The sequence below is a fragment of the Penicillium malachiteum genome (assembly GCF_028827825.1).
Source record: "Penicillium malachiteum strain IBT 17515 chromosome Unknown utg000001l:1.0-8184562.0:1.0-8186909.0, whole genome shotgun sequence".
Lineage (NCBI taxonomy): Eukaryota > Fungi > Ascomycota > Eurotiomycetes > Eurotiales > Aspergillaceae > Penicillium > Penicillium malachiteum.
Window position 1 is genome coordinate 7659528 of NW_026643094.1, and position 15132 is coordinate 7674659.

The 15132-nt window shown below is 48.0% G+C and overlaps 5 protein-coding genes across 5 annotated transcripts; 3 read left to right on the forward strand and 2 right to left on the reverse strand.

Annotated features, from left to right (window-relative positions):
* Positions 1-34: 34 nt before the first annotated feature.
* On the reverse strand, positions 35-2005 carry N7483_002819 (Histone acetylase complex subunit; the record flags this gene model as incomplete). Its single annotated transcript, XM_057086256.1, has 3 exons — positions 35-1630; positions 1721-1878; positions 1954-2005. 3 exons carry the CDS (start codon positions 2003-2005, stop codon positions 35-37), a joined length of 1806 nt encoding a protein of 601 aa, XP_056952405.1.
* Positions 2006-4115: 2110 nt separating this feature from the next.
* N7483_002820 (protein phosphatase 2A regulatory subunit RTS1) lies at positions 4116-7236 on the reverse strand (the record flags this gene model as incomplete). Its single annotated transcript, XM_057086257.1, has 7 exons — positions 4116-4464; positions 4530-4828; positions 4886-5239; positions 5309-5908; positions 5982-6323; positions 6860-7063; positions 7120-7236. The coding sequence occupies 7 exons, from the start codon at positions 7234-7236 to the stop codon at positions 4116-4118; spliced, it is 2265 nt and encodes a 754-aa protein (XP_056952406.1).
* Positions 7237-8200: 964 nt separating this feature from the next.
* On the forward strand, positions 8201-10324 carry N7483_002821 (transcription factor TFIIIC subunit TFC1; the record flags this gene model as incomplete). The annotated part of the gene is made up of 5 exons (XM_057086258.1): positions 8201-8305; positions 8403-8709; positions 8784-8861; positions 8913-9021; positions 9094-10324. 5 exons carry the CDS (start codon positions 8201-8203, stop codon positions 10322-10324), a joined length of 1830 nt encoding a protein of 609 aa, XP_056952407.1.
* Positions 10325-10927: 603 nt separating this feature from the next.
* On the forward strand, positions 10928-12079 carry N7483_002822 (ribokinase; the record flags this gene model as incomplete). The annotated part of the gene is made up of 1 exon (XM_057086259.1): positions 10928-12079. The coding sequence occupies one exon, from the start codon at positions 10928-10930 to the stop codon at positions 12077-12079; it is 1152 nt and encodes a 383-aa protein (XP_056952408.1).
* A 1856-nt stretch (positions 12080-13935) lies between these two features.
* On the forward strand, positions 13936-15040 carry N7483_002823 (uncharacterized protein; the record flags this gene model as incomplete). Its single annotated transcript, XM_057086260.1, has 2 exons — positions 13936-14044; positions 14115-15040. 2 exons carry the CDS (start codon positions 13936-13938, stop codon positions 15038-15040), a joined length of 1035 nt encoding a protein of 344 aa, XP_056952409.1.
* Between the last annotated feature and the right edge of the window lie 92 nt (positions 15041-15132).

A 15132-nucleotide genomic window follows, 5' to 3' on the forward strand; every position in this document is an offset into this window, starting at 1 on the left:
TGACTGGCGAGGAAATCGAAGGGTGAGGCGTAATTCATTTCAGGGGGGGGGCATTGTCGACACCGTAATAGCGGAAGACACGAGCTCCTTCGTGGAAGAGTTTCTTGATCACTCTGACCTCTTCAGCATTATATCCATATGAGACCTCGGACCAGTTGATAGGAACGCTATTAGGGTCAATCTGGACATCATCGGGGTTGCAATTCTTCAGCTGGTGGAAAATGTTCTTCAAGCCGTTGATCAGGTTACGGAAAAGGAAGAGGTTATCTGAGACGGGGTCTGCACCACGATCACGTGGACTGGAAGTCTTGATTGGAGATGCAGAAAAAATATCAATATCATCCCAATCAGGAGGTTGGTCCTTCTCAGCAAGGTAATTTTCCGGGCATGGCTCGTTGTCCTTCCGCGTGTCCTTGTTGGCCTTGGATACCTTAACGGAATTGTTGAATTGGTGGTTCATGGAAGCGAACTTGTCACCAATAGCATCCAAGATCATGATGAGGAAATAGCGAGCCTCGCGCTTATCCTCCAGCTTAGAGATATGCTCCGCCATGTTGAACAGCAGCTTAGCACTCATCGTCTGGAAGCTAGTACCAGGGAAATCATCATGGAGATTCTTTGTGTAGACTTCAACCGTGCGGCGAATCTGGTCACGACTAAGGTGGTCACGTACGTGGTGAATGAGGTCAGCAAGCATGCTGTAGGCCAAGGGACGCATCGTTTCATAAACCGTTAAGCCGTCACCAATGAGAGTTCGCTCATCCAGGAGCTCATCAATCTTCTCAATGAATATCTTGCGATAGTTGAAGTTGATGATGTGTCGAATGGCAACAAGAAGTTCTTTTCGAGCGCCAGATTTCTCACGTGGGCAGTCCTGAAGTAAACGAACCACAACAGATGGTAAAGTGGGGAGGAAATCTTGGAGCTGGTGGGCATACAAACGGAGGAGATAAGCCAAGAAGCTCATTGTTTTCACTTGCGCAGTGATAAACTCTCCGAATGCAGCTCTGTTCTTGATCTCTTTGCAAACTCCGGTGAAGATGGTTCCTTGCGCGGCAGCGTCTGCGTGGGCCTTCTCTTGAGGTTTCGCTTGCAAAAGCAGAATGGTCTTAATGAGAGGCACGAACAACTTGACATTTGCGGCAACCGAGGCGCGGTGAGTCTGAAAGATTGAAACGACGATAATCGGGCATTCTGCAAGAACCTTGAATGACTGCATGCCTTTCAAGATAACATTGCTAGATTGTTGCTCGGGGCCTAGATCTGAAACGGATGTTGCGGGTGAACTGGGTCTCGGTGATTGGAAGTTCTGGACGCTCGCGTTTGGTGTCGATGGCATGCCAGACGGAGTTGCTTGTGTGGGGGTATCAAAGGTATCACGGACGACCTGTTCCATTGTCTGAAACATTTCTTGAATAAGTTCCAAGAAAGGTTGCACTCGTGCGGAAGTTGCTTTCGCTTGATTGCGTTCCAGATCCATGATGGTCTTCATACATAAGACCGCATTATCTTCGTTCTCGATTCGTGCAAGTTCCATAAGCAGGTCCACCATGTCGGCAGCGTAAGGTTCAACGTCGGGCGAAGCTGTCGGCAATCGGTGAAGGGTCTCGAGAATGCAATTGCGAAGTTTCTGGGCATGTGTGAGAAAGTCATTTGTATTCAGAGGGGCGCATCCATCGGGGTCGTATGCGCCTTCAATTATTCAATCCATCTAACTCACCTGCTCGTATGACATGCTGAAAAAGACGGGGTCTCCACCCAGGATAGTCTTGAAGACTGGCCATAGCTTAGAGAGGAATATGGGGTAGTTTGCGCCTGAGCATAATGGTTCAATGCTGTCTCGCAGCTCGGTCGCGACATTCGCTCGCACTTTCACATCTGCGCCAAAAGAGGGTTAATTAAAGTCAACTTGAGAAGTATGGGATCAGCAATTCTTCCACTTTCGTGACATACCCAGCCTCTCATCACCCAACTTGGTGGCATAGATATCGATGTTCCGCTCCATGATAGGCGCAATCAAACCCTCTCAGAAGGGCCAGCGAAGGAAATGAAATCGCAATTACGGCCAGGCCCGGTGGCCGGCTGATATTGTTCCAGCCCACGCGACGTTCTGGGTATCAAAATCGGGGTAGCATGTGCGGGATCGCGGATTGCGGGTGAAGCTCAACTGGCTCGTGCAATATCTCGAAAAGATCGAACGGAGACGGGGAGGAAGTAGGAGTCGTTCGTCAGGTCATTTAATTGCGAAATAGAAAGAAAGCTTAGTCCATTTAAAGGAGAGAATGGACAGGTAAGAAAAAAGGCGAGTTTAAGGAACCCCGTGGGGGAAGAGAGAGGAGGTAAGAGAAGGGTGTTAGAATCGGAGACCGCAGAGCGCGCGAGACCTTGGGGCCCTGGCCTGACAGAAAGCAGACGCGAGCTAGTCCGCTTTAGGAAATTCGGGCTAACGTTGATCCGTATAGCAACTGGCGCCTAGTAAGGCGCCTAGTAAAACAGGCGGCAAGTCTCCTACTGAAAGCGCAAATTTCCGGTATAATTATTATATTATATGAGAAGAGTGTATGAAAGATAAAACAAACTAGCTACACTGTGACCAATAACTTAATCTGATGAAAATATTTCCTCATATCAAGAAACCATAGACTATATCGTCAGTCAACTCAACCTATTTAGAAAGGCACGTGATCCAGCCTATTTGAAAAGGCACGTGATCTATCCCCATATGGTTCATCCGTTCCAGGGCACACGCGTCTAGTAAACGAGTACACGCGCGGCTAATGATTTACGAAGTGTATACAGAGTATACCTCAGGACTCTTTCAAGTTGAATCAAAGAATTCATTCAAGTTTGTAACTCAATCACAGGATCAGAACATTCAGTCTAGATTCCCAAAGCCCTCCCAGTCACGACTTCCAACCTTCAAGTTGGTGACGTAGCATCATGATCCCCGTCACGGTGATATGCCAGCATCCGGCATGGCGTATTTTTATCCACCCTGATATATCTTCAGACTGAATCCAACTTGAACTTTGAAAGACCTGTGGATCTGGAGTTGAAAGGTTTCAAGCAGGTTAAAGGAGCTCCAAGCTCGAAATTTTGGAACACTCATGTTACTATTATCTATAACTACTACTATGAAAGATGCTGCTACCCAGCACTTGAGACAGTCATGGTTCAAATGTTATTGCCCAGGGACCTAGGTAGGTAGCCATGTGGCAGGTACACTAATGTAAAGTCTTGGTTCCAACAATTTGAGTATGTATGTATTCATGTATTCATGTAATGCCGGCGGCCTGAGCTTGAAGAGGACGAAATAAATACTAGTGGAACTACGATTGTCAAAAAGTCTTGACCAAGGCGATATTATGTCTTCGGTACTGCAGTGGTCTAGAATGAATTCTGGCAACAAAATAAAAAGCTGCCAATCATAGATTGGCAAGTTAAAACGCCATTCGCACCCATTTTCCATACCCGCACACGGTTCTAAGACGGGATCCAACTCAGAGGTCCGCTCACTGATCATGACCAAGGCCAATTGATCACCGAAGGGGAAATTTCAAAGAAATCCATGTACACAAATAAGAGAAAGGAAGGAAAAGTAAACTAAGAGTAAGGCAAGGAAAAGAAAAATATGGAGAGGCACAATAGGCATCATTCGGGCAAGTCAAAAATCACACAAAAAAAATCGTTGCAGCCCGTGTTCGCTATGCCATTTGGTTGCAGAAAATCAACGGAAATTCACATATCCATCACCGCACGAGCCTCCAATCACTTCAAGAAAAAATCATTTGGTAGAGTTGCTTCGATGTAGGATCTGTACATTGGTTGCACTGGTACCGCTGCCGACCGAGCGTCGTCGAGGGCGAATTTCACTACCGCTGCCACTGCGTCGTCTCCGAGAACCACGAATGGAGCCACGGCGTCGTGTCTGGAGCAAACGGACGTTTCCACGTTAGAATCACGCTGGCTGTACATGGGCGGAAATGGTCATTTAGCAAGGGACAGACATTCAAGGGTAACGAATCCAGGGTTGTATTGAAAGAAAAAAGAAGATAGAGAAGCGCATAGGATCAAAGTGGAAGGGATGCGGTGATCTGGATAGCTTCAATGCAATGTTATAGTTGCACAGGACTCACCGGAGTTCCTTCCCGAGGAGGTCGCTCCTTGGAGGTTTCAGATTCATCAAGCTTCAGGTTATTCAATCGCTTCTGGCTCTCATTGGTCATGGCCTCGACCTCATCGATGGGCTCGGGGACATTGAGGCTGGGAGCCGATGGCAGCACTGGGGCACCATTCTGTCGCTTTGCTCGCTGCTCGATCAAGTCCCATCGATCCTGTCGAGTCTTCTCACGTTGGTCTGCACTGTTCTGGTGTTCGGTGTATTCGTGGGAGCACTCGTCGAAAAGCTGAGGATTGATCTCCATGAACATCTTCATCGCATTGTAAACCATGCTATGGATAGTCCTAGTAAAAAAGTGAGTCGACTTAGTTGGTTATCTAACAATGATGTCCGCAAGGTTGACACATACCTGTTCCAATGACCCTTGGAGTTCTCATAAAGGGGAGCAAACATAATTGGAAGAATGGTTTCCACATTATCGCTGACAAGGTTGCAGAAATACTCATTGTTCCAGAAGTACAGAGCACGTTCGGCGACTTGGAAATGCGGGCTGGCAACCGACTTGGCTAATTGGTGGAAGAGAGGCTCTTGCACCTTAGCAAACTCGGCAGGGTCCATGACCTCGAAAATGTCCTCAACTTCATTGAGATACATGACCTCCTTTGTGCTGTTCGTCTTCGGCCAGTAACGCAATAATCCAAGAACGACCTAAAACTGAGTTAGTCTGCGTAAATCAAAAGAGCTGGGGGTAGGATGAATGCGTACGTCTTCTGTGAGAGTTGAGTCCTTCTCCAAGAACTGAACAATGCAATAGGCCAGTTGTGGGTGGTACATGCTTAAGCTCTTTACCTTGTGCATGGGAAGAAGAACCCGAGTCAAGAAGAGCTTGTGCTCCTCCTTCAGCGGAAGGGCAAAGCCGTTGATGATAGAGCCCAAAATCTCCAACAACTCAGCAATGCCATTGTGTCTCTCAGTTTCATACATAAATTGGAAGAAAACGTTGTTGATGGACCTGCGAATATATGATCGCAGATTCAGGAATTTGCCGTAAATACGATGCAATGTAGTCTTGAGGAAATCACGCTCCCGTGGGTCCTCCGAGTCAAACAAATCCAGCAACTGTGACGGCCGAATGTTAGCCATAAGAGATCTCCGACAATTGCAATCCCGAGAAAATGATTTAAATACCTGAAGAACGAATTGATGATCGATGTATGCCTTTGCAATGTTCGTGTTGAAATCTTGGCTCTCAATAAATCTCAAGAAAAACTCATAGACCACCTGAATATGAGGCCATGCCACCTCCAAAACAGGGTCATCTTCCTCCGGGTCAAAAGCCTCGCCCTGGGGTGTCATAGGCGGGGGAATTGGGCGAAATAGGTTCTTTGCAAACATTTCAACAACACGAGGGTACATAGGTTCGGTGATCACGGATCGGTTGTTGGCGACGTAATCTAAGAGCTCATGGAGAGCCAGCCTCTTGATCTCTTTGGACTTCATATCTGCGGTAGGATCATTGAAGTCGAAAATAATGTTGCACTGATCGATCTTCTGCATGAAAAGGTCCTGACGGCGGTTCGGGGCAACCTCATGGAAGCCAGGCAGCTTCTCCAACTCTCGCTGACGCTGGTCTGAGATATCAAATCGAGATGAGTGTTGGCGTTTGGGGGTCCGAATTCCTTCCGACATGTCCTTGGGGGTGGTTTGAAGACGGTCGAACACATGAGATTTCCGCGGGGGCGCCAAATCTCCAGGCATAGTCTCAGCGGCACCTGGAGGAGGGGCATGCTGCGGGGAGAAAAAAGCAATTCAGTTAGTATAATGTGGAAGCGGATATACGTTTCGGGCATCATGAGCTTACAGGACCACTAGGACTAATGACCACACTGGGGGCTATGGGCTGGCCCTGTCTTGTCGGGGTGCCTGGGCCATTGTTCACTGGCTGACCGGCCGCTCCAGCCCCCTGCGCTATATAGTGTTGAGCGGGAGCGCCGGCGCCTCCCGAGGGAGTTCCTGCTGGAGATGCATTCTCGGGCGATTTTCCTCGTGTGTCATTCAAAGAGGTTGTTGAGGAGGTCGGGGTACCTTGGTTCGGGGATGCCGACTGCTGTGTAGGGTTGACTCCAAGGGACTGTGGTGTAGAGTTGGATGAATCCTTCTTCTTGGACGATTTATTGTCCTTCGCCCGCGAAAGCTGCTCATGCTATCAATAGGTGGAATTTATTAGCTTATATGGGAGTAAGGGGGATGGAAAATCGACCACCTGCATGGTGGGGGCAGAGGGGGGTGAATGATCGTGCGGTGAGGAGCACACGGAGTAAGGTAACCTACCACTCTCTGTCTGAAACCCTTCATTTTCACCGCTGTGTGAAGAAAGCCACATGTACTCCGCTAAGGTTCACGGTGCCGGTGCAGCCAAGGCGCTGCACTCTCGCCAGAGCGGCTCGACTGAGACGACGAGGGGGGAAGTGGTGTTTGGTATCGATTGAGATCTAGTAAGGAGAACAAATGAGCACTTCTGGTCATGGGGAATCAAGTAGAGTATTCATCGGTAGTGTAGAGAGGGTATATGCGATTGGATTCCATATATTCTAATCCAGTCTAGTCGAGCCTCAATGACGGCCACTGTCGACCGCCCCGAACGGGCGATGTCGCAGTACGCGCACCGCACGGGGCAAGACGCTTGGATATTTTGGGAGGCAAAAGGTCAAGCGACCATGAACAGTAAACAAGACATACCTCTGTTGGCTTAAGATAGAACAATTGACGTGTCAAAGATGAAGTAGACAAAATGGCAGGACGGAGGTCGATATGGGGTGAACGTTGCTTGATCCGCTCAGAAGGAACTCCGTGTCGCTTAGTGGCAGGCTGGGAGCGGGGGGGGGGGACCTCGAAAGCGCCAGAGCCACCCGATTGTAGACCCACGACCAAATTCTGGGTCAGCTGATTTGAAGATAGATCACAGCAGGGATATGAGAATCAAAAAATCAAGGGCGTACGTTGGATGTGACGTGGTTGAGTAGGAGGTTGAAGAGGGAGAGGCGGGTGTAGAGTCGAAAGGCGGGTTCTCCTGGGTGTGATGGTGATATAGGGGAGGGGCTATTATATAGTCTCATTTTGGGGCTTAAAACATAATCTCATTACAAACTATAATAAATAGTCTATTTAATGGTTCTACTAGATTTGTGAACTGTATGGATGAAATCCAGTCACGAAGATAAATGATCCAGTGAGTCTATAATTACTGATCTTCTTCGCCCCCTCGGTCTCTCTCTCTCTGCTTGTATGTGTTTTCCCGCTTCTTGACGCTTATGTCATGGATCACGTGTTTATCAGGGGTACGAAGAATATTAGAAGTTGACCTCCCATTTTGAGATAATTTAAATTGTGATTTTAGTAGGAAGAATATTATTGTTTCAAAAATTATAGTCATTCTGGCTATTAGAGAGCTTCAAGGCTATAAATAAGCTTAAACCTGCGTGTCCACAGGCAGGTGGCAATACAGAGAGTGGGACGCTAAGCTTAGGCCAAGATATATACTTTTATCTGTAGACGTATCTCAGATGGATTCAGATATGCCAGATTGTTCAAGTTCTTAATTACTATTATAGCTCTCAAAGACAGAGAAAAATGACTTAAATGAAAAATTGAAACGAAAGAGGATCGTGATCATAAATACCTTCAGCCTGAGGCAATTTCCTCCACAATCCATGTGCATATCGCCGCCGGCTGATATCGCATTTACGACGTCTCAAATCCCGCGCAAAATGGAAGGATTAGTCAGCATATCCCAATTTCTCCAAAGCCGCTCAGTTTGAAGAATGAAAGACGTAATAGAGGAGAATAGGACTGTCATCAATGATTTTGAACTGAGCATTTATTGATTGAGTGAGAGATAAGAGACTTGTGGGAGGGCTCTGAGAACCAACGCGATAACAAGAGAACCGGACACGGCAGAAGAACACATCTGCAAGCTGCCCAGGTGCTCTCACACCAACTTGGAACTTCATTGGCCTGGAACTTGGTCAACGCCAACCGTTTAGAAAGCACACCAACCGCACAAATTTACAAACAGAAGAAATGGATTCTGTTCGAGAAGCAAGAACAGCCCCTACATACCACCTACCATCAAGGCGTCTGGTCAGCGTGGAACACCCTGCGGTGATTCGAAACCTTGAAAAGGCTGTGGATACCCTGGGGGGGCAATGCAGGAATCAACACTGTGAGCAAGAAGAGTGATATTGTGAAAATAACATACGCGCAATGACTAATCTGAAAATAGTTTATGAACCCAAGGAGGCCTGAGACTGCGGCTAGATTAGTCTTGCGACCGGAAGATGCTCTGTCGCGACCCTTGATGTCCACTAGCAGCGCAACTAACAACCTCCTGCTCAAGATCACAGTACCAAAGCGGACTGGCCGAAAACGCAAGAGAGGCTCTAACGAGCCGTTTACTGTTCCCACCCCGGGAGATGCCTCGAACTCTCAGCGACAGAGCTCAAAGGAACTAATGCACTGTTTGCGTGACAACCCTTCCAAGTATAAGATCGAACCGATTGGGAAGGTTGGGCGCACTCATGTGTTTCGCAGTAAGTTCATGCAATTGAGACAATGATAATGTCTTTCATCTTCAATGTTGGTCACAAAAATTGACATCTGATAGACATGCCGGAATTTGTTCATTCGACCACCAACAGCGTGTTCACCCAGAAGTTTCGAGATCATATCATCCCCTATGATTGTAAGTCAAATGAAAAATAACATATGAATAAGAAATCTAATGCAAAAATAGTGGAAAAATTGAAGGGATTCGATATCGACATGGCGAAAGGCGCTACAACAAACGCAGATCTCATTCCGCCACCCTCGCTGAGCAACGAACGAATCCCATTCTTCTATATGTATGTATAAGCTGAAACACTCCTCTATAAAGAAACATATAAAAGCAATTCTGATATCTAACCGATGCTCAGGTACCGCCAAAACCCAGGTGTCAAACAGACAATGGGCGAGTCTGGCCAAATGATCACAGTGAACACCCAACAAGCCGAGAAAGTTCGCACCCATCTCATCTCACACGATGTCACTGAAGTTCCCAGCAAGCCTCAAGAGAGTCTCCCACCAATCGATACTCTTGATATTGGTCTGCGCGCAACGATTGCTTTATTGAGAAAGCTCTTCGATCAACGACCAGCCTGGACTCGCCGCGCAATCCGCAATCATCTTGAATCAGATGAGCAGCGCTACCTTCTTCGTCTTGCAATTCCTTACGTGGGATACATCTTCCGTGCCGGGCCATGGCGTGATGCAATCGTCAAGCTGGGGCTCGACCCACGCACTGATCCTAAGTACCGAAAGTACCAGACTTTCATGTTCCGTCTTCTCCCCCGTGAAGCCGAGCTGGATCGTGATAGTGGTAGTCGACGAAATCCTTGGACACGGTTAGATCCTGAGGTTCTTCCAGTGAGCGAAACGAGGGACAGCTATATCTTCACGGGAAACTTGCCTATTCGTGCAGACGGTCGGATTTGGATGATCTGCGATATTGTTGACCCGTTAATTAGAGGCCTGCTTTTCCCGTCCGAGAACAAAGACCCAAGAATACTTGACCAAGGTCCTTATCTCCGGGAAACATGTGAACCGGTCTCAGACGGTTGGTTCGGTAATGGTCTTTTGGCCAAAGTGAAGGTCATCATGCGCACTAAGATTGCTTCTCTGATTGATGGCCAAGAACCTACAAATGATGATTTCTGGACGATCGCTAATTTCCCGAACTTCGTCGATACGGAAAATGAGATCATGACCGATTGTCAGCTCGATATCAGGAACTCATCGCCCAAGGAGGTTTCTTTGGCAACAGAGATTCGAGCTGTTATTAGGAGTTCCCCTGTTTGGTCTCGTGGAACTGGTAGGAAGACTGGGACTTCAAAGAATCCAATGGAGGACAAGAGCGAAGATGCGACAACTTCGAAGAAGAGAAAGGCAGTCGAGGAAGACAGAGAGGAAGATATGGATGAGATGGAACAGAGTGAGGGTGAAGAGGAAGAGATGGAGAGGGCTGAGATGGTTGCTGCTGCTTTGGCTGCTCAGGAGGCTGCTGAGGATGAGGCAAATGATGGACCGGATCAAGAGGATGGCGATGCTTTTGACGAAGATGAAGATGACGATGATGATGACGACTCGGATGAGGATGATTATGAATGAGGGAGATAACATATGGTACTAGCAAACTGTTGTTTCTTGCTTCCAGCTTAATTTTTCACTACATAGCATTTGACAGCATATCGATCGAGATGAAATCCGCTAGTAGTATCTATCTGGCCATTCAAGTTTCTGCATGAGGAGCACCTGTCGTCCTGTAATCTAAACGAACTTGAATAAAATCCAATATTACATTATTCTAAGACGATAGAATGAGATACAAGTTTTGGTAGTAAAAATGATTTGGTCGAACCCCGGACCTTCCAAGGTTGGAATCGTGGGGCTTATAGTGTGCTCCACCATATGAATGGCCCCGCGGAACTCAATGTCATTCAACTTAAACTCCTCATCCCACTGTTCAGCTCACGCAACCACTCAAATTTACGAATACACACTCTACACGACTTTACCTACTCATAGCGGATCGCCGTTCCATTCCTCTTCCCAATTAACCTGTGTACCCACCCAATTGAGCTCCTTACCCCACACCGACATCCCCACTTACGACAGCTCACCGACTCGACTCCAATTTTACCACAAGCTTGAAAGCTGGCCAAGTTTAAAGAAAAAAAGACCACCAACTACCTCCTCTCATAAATAATCACCATGGCCCCTCTTATCCGAGTCATTGGCTCCCTCAATGCCGACATGGTGTCCGTGACACCTCGTTTCCCATTCCCCGGCGAGACCATCACCGCCTCATCCTACTTCCAAAGCGCTGGTGGCAAAGGTGCCAACCAAGCCGTCGCATGTGGCCGCATGTCACGATCCAAGCCCCAATCAGATGCAACAGGTCTGAATACTTCAAGTGATGTACTTGTCGAAATGGTCGGAGCTGTTGGCGGTTTGGATGGCCACTTCTCCGCGCTCCTTAAGCCAACCCTCGAGAAATCCGGCGTCGACCCCTCACGCGTGCGAATCATTGAAGATGCTTATACCGGTGTGGCAGTGATTATTGTCGACTCCTCAGCTGGCGGCGAGAATCGCATCTTGTTCTCCCCCGGTGCAAACTATCAGGGTATGCAGCCTATCCCCGAGGTACTAGGAGCCGCACTTGCGGCCCCTGTACCGGATGTGATTGTCATGCAGGGAGAGATACCCGTCGATACGGTTATCTGGATTCTCCGTGAGGTGGCGACATTCAAGACGAAGAACCGCACAACTGGCAAGCGAGGCATTGAGCGTGGTCCTGATGTGATGCTGAACCCGGCTCCTGCGCCACCAGGCGGTCTTCCTGAGGATGTTTACTACGCCGTGGACCATTTGATCCTAAATGAGACTGAAGCAGAGCTAATGACACCGCCTATGGAGCAATTGCTTCGCGTTGTTCCCGAAGCGAAGGGGCTGGAGAGTAAGGAGAAGGTGGCACGTTACTTCCACAAGTTGGGCGTCACGTATGTTCTGATTACGCTCGGAGCAAAGGGTGTTTGGTACAGTGCTACAGATGGAGGTACTTCTGGGCCCAGTGATGGAGCCCGACGCTTCACGAACGAGATCCCCGCTGCCCCTGTTTCTAAAGTGTTGGATACTACTGCAGCGGGTGATACATTTGTGGGGGCTTATGCAGTCAAGGTGGCGAGGTGGCGTGAACAGCGCCGTGTGGAAGGAAAGTCTGGTCAGGATATTACGGATGCCGAGAAGCCGCATCGGTACAATACCTTCATGGACGAGGCTATGCAGCTGGCTGCGCGGGCGTCCGCTCGAGCTGTGGAGCGACAGGGTGCCATGGATAGCATCCCGTTTGAGGATGAGATTTAAAGGTATGCTGTGAATGAACTGGATGATCATGATCATGATTTCATGTTATTTGGAATAACTACACTTGCGATGATCCTTCTACGGTGCATTTGGATGTGCTACGAGTATGTATTTCTAAGCGCATGAACGAGCCTAGACAAATGAATGAATTAGTACAATTTGCTTTTGAAATGCAGAGCAGGACTCGGATATGTGTACGAACTCTGTAATGGTCGGGCATCCTCGCCATATCGAGTCAACCCATATACCATGAGTGGACAAGCATGATCGATAATAGAATCATTAAACCTTCTGCCCCCTCGTTCCTCGATCAGCATTGTAGATTCCCCCATAAAGTAAGTCTAGGCCACGGACAGTGGCGCCCGGGTCAGAGCTGAGGGATCTAACGTGAGGAATGCACTGTACGGTGGTCCGTATGTGCAATAGGCGAAATGCTGGATCATGACGAGTAAAAGGGGGCCAATTCCGTTCCCAGCCCACGAGGCGCGTAAAAAAAAGACTTACATGGAACTTGAACGCGCCCATGTGCAGGTTTATGCAGGTAATTCGGAATTCCTCCCATCCTCTACATTCAAGTTTTACAGCGCCTAGATACCTGACACCTAGGGAAACGGGAGGTTGGCAGATCGCATTCTCCAGGAGTCCAGCCTTCTGCCTCATGGGCCATACATCCTGCATCGCGAACTCCAACTCCTATTCTTACTAGTCTCCCTGGTTCTAGGTTCTTAGTCTGGGGTAAACTGATGCAACTATGACTATAGGTCGGTCTCATGTGTCACTAGAAATAGGCAGAGATGCTTCCAACCTGCACCACTCAAACACGGTGTGCACCATTTGCAACCCATCGTTTCAAGGTGCTTCGTTCATTAACCGAAATGATCTCGGGGCCAATGGAGAATGGATGCGTTGGCAATCGGGGCTTATAGTTCGCGTACTAAATCCGTAAGGGAGGGGAAATTTTGAACGCGAGAGCGTGTCGCGCGTAGATGTATTGGGTACATGAAGGATGGAGTGGGTTGGTATTAAAGGAGCCAACTGGTTAAGGTACCGGGTACTTTTACTCATTTTGACGCGTCGGAAAGGAGTTAACTTGAACTCCACTTTGATCTGAATTGGGAGTCTATTAATGTATTTTATCAAGTGCTTTTCATAGAACTATTCATCATCTCTGTAGCAATTTGAGATTCCTATACTATAAAGTAGTATATCATACTTCATCTCTCTTTTGACAGACTCATCTATAATTAAGAATGTCATGTCGCGTCCCGCATTCCGGTAACTGTGACTACTGCATACATGGTATCCAAGGGTATAATTGGATTGTGTTCATGCATGAGCGCCACTTCGGGTCTGGTATGATCCAATCGCCTCGTTCAAGGAAGCCTTGCATTGGAACGCGAGACAGAGCGCGTGTTGAGAGTGTACTTGATATCTTCCCTCCCCCCCCCCCTTCACCCTTCATCCCCATCAACCTCCTTACTCTCTTTCCTAGTCAGAAACCCTTGTACACCGTATATCTTATATCATATTCTGATACATTAATTTTATCTTTTCAATATCCTCATATCCCTATATCTATCCATCTCCCTCTCTCAAGAGGTCTCTATTGAGTACGAACTAGTACTCTATCCATCTCATCCTCTCCCCTCTCCTCCGATTCTCCAATATTCATCCCTTTTAAAACGTCAACTCGATAATCATTTCTCGATTATCATATCACAATCAAGAACAGGCCAAAATTCTCTATCTCGATCTATAATTCTACGATCGAGTCTGAGCGTAGTCCGCCAATCAACTCCCCCACTTAGCGTCCGCAACGCCAAAACAACCCATTCACGCGCTTGACTTCTTACACGATGGCGACTCTCACCATGACACCCACTCGTCAGCCTTTCGCGAGTCTGGATACCCCGCGAATGCGACCGATCATGCGAGCCAAGTTAAATCGCCAGAACGTGCAAAGTGGTATGCATCAAACCCCTTTGTTTTGATTGATATCCCGCCGAAGCCAAAGCTGACGTATCAACCTTTCTAGGTGCCATCCTATCCCAAAAAAGCTCCATCCTCATTAACGAGGATACCGAGAACATCGACCCATATACTCGCAGCTTATCAGCCAAGCGCAAGCGTAACCTCGATGACGATGAGATCTCAAAGGGCTCTCCCAAGTCTCTCAAGACCTCCCGTATCGCCCTTACTACCCGACCATCAAACCTCTCTCCTCGAGACATCTCAACCCCACTGAAGACCTTTGCTGCTACACCTAAGTCAGCACCTATCCTCAAACCCGCTGGTCGCACTCCTACAAAGTCTCTGAAGCCCTTCGGTCGCAGATCACTTATCACAAAGTCAAGACCTGAGTCTGCCCGACGAGCAGTTGCTCGTCCCTTCTCTCTGGCAACGGCTCTCGCACAGACCAAGGTTCCAGCTCCAAAGCCCAAGTCCAATGCTTCTAGTGGCTGGTTCTTTGATATCCACGTTGACTCAGAGCAAGAGGAAATGACAAACCTCATGCAACACTCCACTGGTGTTTTGGATATCAGTGACGATGAGGGTAAGGTCTCGGATGCTAATGGCCGAGGCAAGGAGAACGTGCCCCCCTCTGAACTAGGTCTTGACTTACCCCGCTCCCCTGAATCAATTGCCTTGGCGGCCGCTGCAGCTGCACGCAAGGCGGAGAAAATGGACGAGGATCGTGCGCCTTTGGGTGAACTTGCGGCTTCGGATTATTATCCTGAGGATTGTAATGCTTTCTCTTATGCGGTCATCTATGATGATGATCATGTTGAGAAGAAATCTGCTCTCCCTGCCCAGGCTATCTCTGTCTCACCTGAGATCTCTACTTCCATTGCCTCGCTTCTTGAGACGGCTCTCCCTCCTGCTCCTGAGGAGAAGTCTGTCGAGAGGGATGATGAGGTGACAGAGTCGGTGCCCTCTCAAGAGGACAAGGCTGATTCATAGTTGTCATCTCTTGCATTGCATTAATATTGGCGTTTTCATTTCTTTCATTTTGACTTCAGTTTGGCGTCTTTTGGGTGGTTGGTGTGTTATGA